Genomic DNA, 12,586 nt, shown 5'->3' on the forward strand with positions numbered 1-12,586 from the left:
CAAAAATCGGACGAAAGAATGGACGGACACCTGCTGTCAGCACCCTGGAGGCATAAAAGTTGTTGGATCAGACAGGACAAATCAGTATTTTCTGTTAATTTATTGTGTTTGCGCACTCTGTGACTACATATAATATCGACCCTGTCTTGCAAAAGCAGAGGGTCACTCTTTATTATTTGCAAAATAAGCACCTAAATAAACTGCAAATAATGATGTATGGAACAGACAGAATAGGTAACATTGAAAAGTATTACTGTCGTGAGCTAGAGAGGATCATTAGAAGACTGTACAGTTGTGGCACTTTGCCGAGTGTAGCACAGCACAAAAACTTGAACTGAGTAGAGATAAGTCAGGCGGCACAGACCATTAGAAATTATCACAAGTCTACAATACACACTTCATGACCTGGTCCTCGCTATTTCCCAGTGTCAATCCAACTGCACCTTTGGGATTAACCTGAAAGCAGCATCAGTAAAAAAGGAACATCCTCTTGGGCAGTTGTGCAAAGCACTGATGTCTGGCATGGCTGGCTTTGATACCAAGGCACAACAGGTCTCTTGTTTAGTCACTGCCACAAGTGTGACAGCTTTTTCAATTGTGGGCCTCCACAGTATGGAACAGGGATTTGTAACTGTCTGGTGACTGTCTGGTGGTATTATGTAATATGCATAATGTTTAAAAGGTGTCGTTTACATCTACAGTATCAAATAGAAGATCCTACGCATGAAATAAAACCACAATCCATACAAATCCGTTCAAAATGTATGCATTGCAGCATGCAGAGGAGAAATTTGGTGTTAAGGTGCTCTGAGTGTGACAAAAGATGCTGCTTGATAATGAGAGGTTTCAGATTAAATATGTAGGAAAGGCGAACAGAGAAGTAGTGGACTTTTAACGATTGACCAGCGGTTACTTTAGCTGCTGGGTGAAATGTACATAGAGTGACTTAAGTGTGGTGAGATGTCACATGTTACTCCCCATTCTAGACAGAGATCAAGCAGGGAAAAATGTGAGAGTTTGATGAACTTTAGCGGCAGAGTTTTTTCCCCACATATCTGAAGAATTATATTCTTCTTTCCGCTGCACTCCACTGAGAATTGAGAATCAAATATTGAATTGCCACAGAATGTAAAACAAGATGACATGCTGACAACGTGAAGACAAGCAACGTGAATGCAAGGAAGTCTGTGAACATATGTATGCTCACACACTCACACACAAGAAAGACCTCCACTCGGTGACGGAGACACTATTTAAATCCATGCTGAAACTAGCAGAAAGAATCATGCAGAAAGCGCTTCAAAAGACGGTGTGAACATCTGAAATCTGACAGAAATACAGCTTCCTTTAGCACCTCAGAACACGGATATTAATGGGAGTTGAAAAGTTGATCTGCTGCCATTCGTGTAACTAACGTTGGCTTTCCTGAATGTAGAAAATCCTCTCAGAACAAAGCAATAGGGTTATCATCTGAGCACATCTCCGTCGCTTAAAAATACATTATTTGACAGTTAGAGGATAAGGTCAGTGTTATCTTTTCATTGTCAACAATTTTCCTCAGGTGATTAAAGCCAATAATGTATTTATATTATATGTATTACCAGGCTGTCGCACTCGGTGACATTCTTTCATTGCTGTTAACACATGCAATGTATTATATTTGGAGGTCAACTCCACAGTTAAATGTTTTGAAAATGTTTGATTGCTTTTGACGGTCACTCTGCTCTGGGCTGACATGCCACTGCTGTGTCCACTGCGATGCCAGTTAACAAGCTCGGAAGTACTCTTTCATCTTTGAGCAGCTGAAGAGTAAATATGACATGTGGCATGATTCTTTCAGGATGGTTTTCTTACAGGTTTCTCATTATTGCACCACTTTTTAATAAATGGATATGCAAGTGCATAAAAGATTGAGAAAAAAAAAAAAAAGGAGAGGTGTCCTTTGGCTGCATCACTGTGCTTTTTGCTCATTTGGGTTTCTTCTTCTTCCTATCCTCTAGTGACATCTCTGGTCAGTTTACGTTGTGTCTCGATGAGCTCCATTTGTCCAAACAAAACAAACAATAAAGTGCAGTTTTGAAAAATCAAAAACACAATTGGGATGAGGAGGTGAACAATCTTACGAAAAGAAAAAGTAATAAAAAAATAAATTAAAAAAAAAGGTAAAAGTGGAGGGTTGACTCGCACCTGCACAGTGACATCAGCATGCCTGTCCTCTGACGTCAGCACCGACTTGAGTGGCCGACCTTTTGAATGCTGCAGGCTTTTTGCTTTGATGGTCTTGGAGTCTGTGTGTGCGAAGCACTTCTTTGTTCCTCGTTTCACTCGTACTACCTCGCCTTTGGCCATTCTGTTTTTTTCAACACTTAAAAAGTGTTAGAAAAAACAACTCATCTGGCAGCTTCCTGTTTATCGTTACTTGAGCTGACTATAGACCCGTGAATAGGTTCGTTCCGAGTTTTTGGACAACTGTTTTTTTGATTGTTGTTGTTTTATTTTATTAGTCTGCGTGAGGGCCGATGTTATAACAAGCTTGGCTGCTGCTCGTAGCGTGATTGTGTGAATACAAGCAGAAGCTGTTGATGTGACCATGACGGAAATTGACTCCAAGTATTAGTGTCTTATTTATGAGCTTTTTGGGCATGATTTCACTCTGCTACTGACTGTTATCAAGAGACGGGAAAGAGGTCGATAGTCAGTTAATTTGAATTACACTAGAAGGAGTGTTAACTATGCAACATATCAGACAGCACTATTGTGTGAATGTGAGCTCACATAGAGTAACACAACCATTTAAAAAAGAGCCACTCGGCTGGTCTAAGTTTCACTATTATTGTTTCAACCCTGTATAGTTCTTGTGAGACCAAATGTGCCATAAACAAAAGTGATCACCTTCAAATCAGAGTACATCAATTATAGAATGCAATATATAAAATACAATTAATTTAAAATGCACTGCAATAAGAATGTCCTCATAAAAGCCTATTAAATTCGGCACACAGATTGCAATTTAACTCTGCGGTAATTTATGAGCTCATATGTGATTTGGACTAAAAGCAGTGTCGTTCACCACCTACTTTTTTTTTAAATATAAACACTGAAGGGTTTGAGAAGGCAACCTGACTCCCTCCAACTCTTCTGAGAGAATTACCAAAAGCATTTTCCTAGTTTAGGCAGAGCTGGGTATTATTTTGATTGCACTGTATAAAATATTGAAACGGAGAGAAATGAAATAAAGATATGGGGGGGAAAACAACTGCATTACTTCCAAAACAATACCTGTGATGGCTGACTTGGAGCTCTCCAAGGAGTTGATTCTTGAACCACTGGTCAAAGTCCACATTGTCAAAGAGCTCGTAGGCTGCCAGTCCAACTGCATTGTAAACTGCAGACAAAACAACCACAGTTGGATAATCAGTATCAATCAGTCACAGTATTCATAATGAAATTCAGAACTAAAAAGAAACAAATAATGATAAAACATAGATTAGAAAAGGGGTGGTAGTATGAGAGCAATATCATAGAGGGAGATAAAGGGACCCAAACAAAACAAATATAAGAGATGGTGTGTGTTTCTATGATATTTTATCTTGAAAAATACATTTTTAGATTCAAAAAGAAGACAAGGGGAGTGAGTGGAAAAGAACAAAGACAGAAAAAGGAGAAGATTTAATGGGAGAGAAACACACCTTTTCCATTACTTTAATTCTGTAGTTGTATGTAAGGCTGGCGGTGGGAGGGACTATATTGAGATGTACTGTATGTCTGCAAGTGTGTGATTTATGCGTGAATTAGTGGTGTGCCATATCATATCGTTCACGATAATACCGGTACAATTTTGTGACGATATTTATAAAAAAATAAAAAATAAAAAATAAAAAAAAATGTATATCGTGAATGGATGTAATGACTTCATACTTTTACGCAGCAGAAATGTATGGCACGCATTTGCAGCGTAGCGAGCAACAGGCACGACTGAGAGCCGCTGTATTCGGCAGGTTTTCAGCTCGGTTACGAGCATAATTGACGTTGGAGCTATTTCTCCTCCGTTCCTCCTCTGTTCTCTGTGTGCTTCACACCAGGCAGCTGCGCTCCACTTCACACACAAAGAGCTCCTCACGCGGAGCGCAGCAGACGCTCTGGTGAACCAGTCGAGTCGTTACGAAATAAAAGTTCAACAGAAGCACGTTATTAATGGGCGAACGTAGACGCCGCATTTCAGAAAAATCAGGCCTACACGTCGCTGAATCTGCCAACAGGGGTGAGGAAGTAGTTAGAAGCTCTGCGGCTGATCATGTCGTCGTCCTGGCAGAGCGGCCCCTCTCCTGCACCTCTGCACCTCCAAATCCCCCACTCAGTGCTTTATACAGAACCCGAATCTCACTTTGAGTTACTGTTGTTTACAACTAAAGAACAGCGATGCTTTTTGTTTAGTTTTTTGTGAATATTTGATGGTATAATGTTACGTTTATGCTGAAATAAATCTATAACATGTTTGTAGAAATTGTATGGGATTCAAATGAATAATCACGTATTTTTCTGGATTTTGACTTAAAAAATATCGTTATCGCAAAAATACCCAGATATGTGGTGATATTATTTTAGGGCCATGCCGTCCACCCCTAGTGTGTATGAGAGAAAAACAGAGTGAAAAGCCAAAGAGGAAAAGCAAGGCAGAGCTGTTTTGAGGCATGCTCAATTATCCAGCTTCATCTGGAACCAAAGTTAAAGTTTAGTGGGAGAAATGTTTTATTCAAGTCACTTCATCAGTCTCAGCTGACTGCAAGTATCCCCAACCTTATAAATAGCACAGTTGCATAACAATTAAACTAGTGATCCGTTCCATATGCAAATTGCTGTGACCATTAATTACAATGGCCAAATGTGCTTTTCATAGAGGATTGTGAAACAGCTGCAATCCCAACAATGTAAAATGCCTCTTTGACACACAACATATCACAAATTAAATGGGGTGAGGTCTTCCGACAAAACAAATGAGCATTTCCCAGCATGCATTACTCCTTTGTAACTTTTGAGAACAAAGAAATTAAGCAGCACTAGGTCGGGGAGAAGAAATACTTGCTTTAAATAAATCATGCAGTTTTTGAATATTTCCATAAAGACAAAAACAAAAAAATGGGCCAGGACTCAAAACCATAAATGCACAAGATAGTGCAGTAGTATATATACATATAGCATTGTGAAGGAGTCTTTCATAGCCGACTAGTTTGGCTAAGACTAACTTCTCGTCTACCTTATGTGAAACTTGCCGGGCCTTGCGCAGATCGGTTGTCAGCTATTTTCAATCCAAATACAATGTGTCGGCTCTTTCATTTTTGTGTGTTTAGTGGCGGATGTCAACATATGCTAAAGAGTAATACTGCCACCTCTCATTACTGCCGGTTTAACATGATATCCCTGCTGATAGCATTATAATTATAATGATTTTGTTTGTGAATTATTTCCGGCATGATAATCGTGTAATGCGAATCTGATGACTTCCTTATTGTCAATACAACACGATGTTTTCTGTTACTCAATTCAATTTGGCTGGCTTTGGGATACAGTATAATCATTTCTGGGTCTGCACTATTCTGCATTCCCAAAAAATTTGATTTGCAAGTTAATGTCCCTGCAGCATCAAAATGAAAAGCATATGACTGATACAGGTAATATAAAAACCTGTAAACACCTCATGGATATCTGCAGCGACAAAAATTAATAACGCTGCCTTCAAGAGTGGTTTACGTTTGGTTAAATGCCAGTTAGCAGCATTTGTCAGCTATAAAAAGACTCTAGAGCAGGAGGTTGTGGTTTTGTCACAACTGTGGTTATTATGCAGCACTGCATATTATATATAACAAATGTCATTGTAGCACGTACTGTAGGATGAACTAATGTGCCCTGTTCAACTCTTCCGCTCATTGACGCAAGCTATGGCGGGTAACGTTGGATTGGTACACAGAAAAACACTGGACCCGATTTTTCACATAATTTAGTCAAGGTCTTAGTTTCTAATTGTATTAGCACAATTATAAATTTTGTCCCATTTATTTCCTTGGAGAAAAAAAAAAAAAATATATATATATATATATATATATCAACACTGCTCTGAGTAAGAGCCCTGCTCGGCCTTGAACCAGCTTTAGCTCTCACAGCTATGATTTTCTGTCACTGCTGTTTCTACCACAGAACAGCTTCATCATCCCAATGGTGTCGGCTGTTATATCAACACTGTCAGCAGTCTGCTGGGATCGCTACAGGCATCAGGCTTTAACAGATACCCTCTTCACAGGCAATGATTTTATACCATAAAACCATCAGAGCAGCAGCCCTGGTCAGCCAAAGAGTTATAAATAATAAAAGCAGATAGAGATAAGAAAAAGACACGGCAGAAAAGACAAGACAGGGGAAAAGAGAAGCCTATGGATGTCACATAGTGCAAGAGCACTATTGCAAGAACGGACTACATTGTAAAAAGGTAACAAAAAAAAAAGGCAATCTCTCAAACAATTAGGATTTTTTTTTTTTTTTTTTTTTTTTTTTTATCCTCGCCAGAAATGAGGTGTTATGCATCTTAAAGCTCTTTCTATTCAAATGTGTCTTAATGTCGGTGTTAATATGTCTGAATGTAAATTTCTCTCACTCCATTTGTTAGCATTGGGTTTGGAAAACATTGCAACTTCACAACTTTCAGATTTTGCAAAGATAAAATAATAACACTAGAAAACTCTAACTTTGGCAATTTTATGAGCTAACAAAACTGACATAAAGGATGGTAGCAGTTATTGAAACAGCACGATTAGGTGAGCCTTTGACTGACCTGCATCCTTCATTAGCAACTGAACACGGTCCTCCACATTGGTCGGGCCTGAAAAGACACAAACATACATGTAATTGAATGCAATTTGCAATATGCTTACTATACAAACATTGTTCAATGACAACAAAAGAAGGGTAGAATTTAATCCACCCAGTGACCATATCACAACACACTTGAAACTTGAAAAGGCGTGAGCACCTCTCTATCAGTGTTGATTAGTCATTTTACTGGTCTGTCCACTCCCTCTCTATTAGTCCTTGCTGTGTACTCCCGTTTCAAAATCAATCGGTGCCTTCTTTCAACCATACAATTACTCAATCTCGCATTTTCCTTGCTGCAACAGAACCAATTTCCACTCTGTCACTTGAAAAGGAGAGCAGCTTGAGCCACAAGGGAGAAACAGACCCTTTAATCCGCCCTTGTGAGCAATGGCAACAATAAAGCAATAGAACAAGAGCTACACGCCAGTAGCCCCAGGAGACCAGGAGCAGTGTGCCCAACATATGCGTGCGTGTGCGTGTGCGTGTGCGTGTGTGTGTGTGTGTGTGTGAGAGAGAGACACTGTGTGACTGAGTGACTGAGTGACTGGAGAGATGAGAGATGAGGGTGGTGGTTATGATGGTCGTCTCCGGGGAACCTCAAGGTACTATCAGGACTTCAGATTGCATGTTACAGATTCCGTGACTACTTAAGGCAACATGAACACCAACTGTTTTCTGACATGAAATATGCATCACTTGCTTTGAGGTAACAGTGCTTCAGTTAATGATGGGAAATAGGGTCTGTGATCTGAAGCACATCTATCTATGTTACAGGTGAACTGAGGCAATGTTAGGCAATTGTATGGGCACAACATTGTTCAGAATCAAAGGAGGTTTAAAATATTTTGCGTAGGGTTCATAAAAGACAGCACAAAAAGTCCACAATTTAAATTAAAATACATGATAAAGGGGCTCTTTATGATTGCATTGGGGTGGACAAATATTAGAAAGACCTCTCACTCTCATTAAAAACTAGCCCACATAATACCTTTCACAATCAGTCCCCAAAACGACAATAAATGGAATATATTTATGTATTTCAGAACAGTATGAGAACATTGTTTTAGCTAGGTGTATCTAATTAACTGGCTCAAGACTACATGTTTTTCCTGTCGTGAAAAGATGTTTAAAATTCCACTGGAACGAGAGCAGACTGTGTGTTTGGCAGGTAATAATATTTGAATTGACGTTTTAGCTGACCTTGTAGATTCTGAACCATATCCAATAGCACTGGTGTCAGGGTCTGACTGTAGTTGTGGAAGATATCCAGGAACAACACCTCAGTACACGGCTGAACAGAGAAACAGAGCAGAAGGGACAAACAGAAAGCTAGTTAATTGCCAGAAGGGAAGGCACACGCATGATGTTACTGTATGTGGAAGTCATAATTATAATTCATGTTTTCTTTTCCCTAGTATCACATCTATCGACACTCTTGGCAACCAACTGTGTAGTTTTGTCAGAAAGAGAAAAAAAAAACTGTACACAAATTGGCTTGACAAACTCACTCCCACAAATAATGGTAAACATTGCATCGAGTTAACAGCTCAATAAAAAGTAAATATGACGTTGTCAGGGGATTTCTGTGTTTGTGTGTCTGTGTTCAATAGAGAAATGGTGCACCCCCCGTGATTAGATTATTGGTTTTCGATGTCACCAAAGAAAAGAATCAATACCATCTAAAAGGTGCGAGAAATCTGACCGATCTGTTCCTACATATACATGCCATGCGACATGGTATCAGTGACATCTCACAGCATGTAAGTATTTCCCTTCCTCTCTGATAGCAAAAGGCCAGAGGTTACATGACACTTCTAAAAACCTAATTGCGCAAACACAAAACTCTCTGGTCTGTATAGACAGGTGGGAATATTGATAAGGGAAGGTCATCTATAATCAACCATTAGAATTGGTGACCATAGAAAGAAACGATAGGCACGGACATTTGATCCCAGAACCCTCTTGAGCATGACGATGTGCTAATACGAAGGTCAAAAAGAGGAAATGCACTGTTGAGGGAAAGGGATGAGCTCCTTAACAAGCGTTAAGCATTTACAGAAGAGAACGTGTAAAACTAACTGAATCCAATCTAAAATTAACCTCTCAAGCCTATGTGCTGATTCTTCTCAGCATGGATCCACAGATTAGTCCATCTCCATGAGCCATTTATCCAGAAAAAAGTCCTTTAAAATTATGATCTTAACTATTTTACTAAAACAAAACAGTTAAAAACTCTTAGCATATTCTTAAATTTGCATTAAAAATATTAATTAGGCAGCTAGTGTTTTAATCTCTGAATGTCTTTATGTACTCCATAATGTAACACTGACCTAAAAAAAAAAAAAAAAGAAACACTGATGGATTAAAAAGTAAGTGAAGCTCTTAAATAGCCTTTTTCTACTGAGAAATCCAAATTTGTATGTAATTAACTCTTGAATAAATTCTCATGGACCGTAATCCCACTTTTCTTCTTCTGCAGCGATTTTTAAATGAATAAAAAGGCTCGCGACACGACCTTGAAGTTCAATCAAGGAATGGCGTCACTGTACTTCAAAGAAAACATCAGGGCAAAAGTTTGTCAGCCCAAGTGATGAAAGCAAGTCAAATGGGGCCCAACGCAGAACGGGAAGGCAAAGAGAAATAAGGACTTGACAGCAAATATAAGACCGTGGATAAGAGATTATGTTATGCATCCGCAACAGCTGACGATGAGCCTCTGCCAACTAAGTAGTCAGCCGCCAAGAAAAGCTGTGAAGCTCCAGGCAGCACGAACTGTTTTCTGATGCTGTAATGTATACACCTTTCTAAGGGCCACCACATATAACGCTGCTTTGAATTTTTGAAAATATAGCACACACTAAAAAGATTTGTCACAATTAATATTATAGAAATGACACTGCAATGTTGCCGTGGTTCTTTAATTCTACATTTATATATTTTAGTAATAAAGACATTCCAGACATTTCATTTTTATCACAAACTCAGGGGACTGATTTAGTTTCTTCTCATCAACATTTCTCTTCAAGTTAAGGGTTCATGAGTTGATGCTGAACTTGTTATTTTTTACGAGGGAATATGATTCATTATTTATTTTCCTTTTTCAACATCAAACCTGTCAGAGCAGAATAAACAGATTGTACAACGATCACCACTGGACACGAACATAAAAACTATACGATCCTACTGCTGGGGTGATTAGAACAAAGATATAAAATGGACCATTTCTTGGTATGCGTGTACGTAGAAAATGTCATCTTTACTTACCCGTAGACTGTATTTCCAAGAGTCGCCACCTGTTTCTTCAACGGCTGGAGAGATAATGAAAAATGTTTACTTCGTAGAAAATGCTGATCGGTAGGTTTTGCCTGAGGTTGCACGGCAACAACTCTGTACAGCTTGACATGTTTTTTTACACCGTAATATGTGGCTCTATCTGACCATAAAACTGAATCCAAATATCAACACTCTGCACTGCCACACTGGGCCCTTATGGGCTCAACATTATGAAGTATTGTGTCTGAGTGGTTATTTGATCAAGTCTATGAGGACACTGGGCTGCAAGGAAAATAAAATCTGTTAGCCAGAGCTTGTCTGCAGCTATAGTTAAAACCAACACCACGATATTGACCTTCTTATATCCTTGATAGCACACAAATACACACAACTTATAAAACATGGAGTAATACTGCTTGAGATAAATATTAGCATGTGACCACAACTTATAGCATTTTACAAATTGTGATGAAATTGCTCCTCTATTTTAAACATCAATGCATTAACACTGAATTTAATGTTAAATAACAGCTAGAAAAAAAAAACACTTGTCTGATGCTTTAGGTTATAAATCACATTTCAAGATACCATTATTGATACCACATCACTAGTACATCAAAAAATACCCATAGCCACAGTGCTGACTTCATGAATTATCAAACTCTTCTCGTCCTGGACTTCCTGAGAACATGCGTGTTAACTGGGCCAGTCTGCAAGTCCAGATAAGTCTGGACATTTGGATTCGGCCCGAGTATCTGGGGATGTGCTATTACCAAAGCTCTCCGGGTCCTCTTCCCACATTGCCAGCTCTTCCTCTGTGAGAAGGAAGTAGTGTGAGACGAGCCGGCGCCCAATCTCTGTCAGAGTGGGGTGTGTGAAGAAGGCTGTCTTGATCTTGTGAGCCTCCAGACTTTCTGGTTTACTGTCTGAAGGCGGAGAAGGGAGGGAGAGGAGTCACAATGACAGAAGAAGAGAATCAAAAAGGAATAAAGGAAATTAGAAGAATGAACTCACCATTAATATTTAAACACAATTACAGTTATCTAACGTACAGTTACTTAATAGAATGCATGCATTGCATTGAGTCATATTGGTACCGTCTTTTGTTTGAAGCATTCTTCATTTATAAATCGAACCGGAAGTAAGACTTATCTCTGGACCCTCAGCACATTCAAACGAAACCAGGGCAATAAACCAAGAAACACAAAAATGTGGCTCGCTAGAATAATTGCTTTGGAGATGGATCTTCAGTAAGGCACACCAAAGGCCATGCCAGCTGACAGAACAAAGACCAAGTGCAGTCCTCCATTGCTTATGAAGCTCTGCATGCTTCTGACTGCATGAAATAAACATGAGCTGTGGTGAGGAACAGTGAAACCGATGGTATTACGACATTGTGCAGCTTTCATTCCGATTTTTCTATTCCTCATCCATGTCTGCAATTTTGATCACTAATCTACCATGTTTTTTTTTACTTTCTTGTTGTTATCACATCATTCATCCTTCATATTCTCCAGCCTTCCTCTCTTTTACAAAGCATTCACATCCTACCGTCAATGTTCTTAGCAGGTTTGTAGGCCTCATTCTTTACAATGATCTTGATGAGGTTCATGCACTGAACAATGAATCGCTCAAAGGTCACTCCTTCTCCTTCAGGTGTGAACACGTAGCTAACTGCAAACTCCAGGGAACGCTGGATTAGAGGTATAAATGCACATGGATGGCACTCCAGGAAATCTAACAGCTACATGGAAAGGAGGGGAAAAGTGCAGAAGAAGACAAACACAGAAAGGGAACAAGATTAAAACAAAATTGAGCTGGAAACTATGCAATGCAAAATATACAACTTGTACATTAATAATGAAACAGACAATTTTAATGTATTTCTATTTCAATAATATTGAAGTAAACTCACAACTTTAGTGTATAGTATGATCGTCTTTTCCAGCTTTTCTCTGCATGTGCTATCTGAACCAACCTGGCGACCTGAAACACAAAACCATACGGGCTTGTTACTTCACAGAAGCAGTACACTTAACACAAACATACAGCCTCCTTGGGTATGGTTGGGCATTGTTCAAAAATGTATAATAACGGTGCCAATATCTTGACTACAATACCGCTTCCTCAATGACACCTATTCATAAAAATTTTATAAAAATACATTCAGAAAGAAAGAAAAATACATCACACATTACACAGTCTTTAGTTTTTCTTTCAGTAGATGTCCCTTAAACACCTCACATGAAGCAACATCAATTTCACTGAATTTTATGTATATAGTGCCAAATCACAGCCACCAGTCCCCAGTTACTGCAGCACACAGGACTGACAGAACTATTGCCAAAAATGATTTTAAAATTAGTGAAATTAGGTGTTCTAATGTGAAATTTACCAAAGTAAAAAAAAAAAAAAAAAAAATTAAGTATATATGCCTCTATCAGGACAC

General features: G+C 38.9%; 1 protein-coding gene across 2 annotated transcripts in view; it reads right to left on the minus strand.

Annotated features, from left to right (window-relative positions):
* ipo11 (importin 11) overlaps nucleotides 1–12,586 on the minus strand; it is a 112,203-nt gene that overhangs the window by 74,251 nt on the left and 25,366 nt on the right. For both annotated transcript variants that reach the window (XR_011179768.1, XM_069178508.1), the window contains exons 9-15: nucleotides 12,053–12,123; nucleotides 11,689–11,881; nucleotides 10,911–11,063; nucleotides 10,129–10,172; nucleotides 8,065–8,155; nucleotides 6,824–6,871; nucleotides 3,280–3,385 (exon numbers count right to left, since the gene is read on the minus strand). Coding sequence is in view for 1 of the 2 variants with exons in the window: in XM_069178508.1 (XP_069034609.1) it covers nucleotides 3,280–3,385; nucleotides 6,824–6,871; nucleotides 8,065–8,155; nucleotides 10,129–10,172; nucleotides 10,911–11,063; nucleotides 11,689–11,881; nucleotides 12,053–12,123 (706 nt within the window). In the remaining variant the exon portion in view is untranslated. The remainder of the gene's footprint in view (nucleotides 1–3,279; nucleotides 3,386–6,823; nucleotides 6,872–8,064; nucleotides 8,156–10,128; nucleotides 10,173–10,910; nucleotides 11,064–11,688; nucleotides 11,882–12,052; nucleotides 12,124–12,586) is intronic.

This window comes from Embiotoca jacksoni, unplaced genomic scaffold (assembly GCF_022577435.1).
Source record: "Embiotoca jacksoni isolate LCO1_2020_lvr unplaced genomic scaffold, fEmbJac1.0.p SCAF_8, whole genome shotgun sequence".
Lineage (NCBI taxonomy): Eukaryota > Metazoa > Chordata > Actinopteri > Embiotocidae > Embiotoca > Embiotoca jacksoni.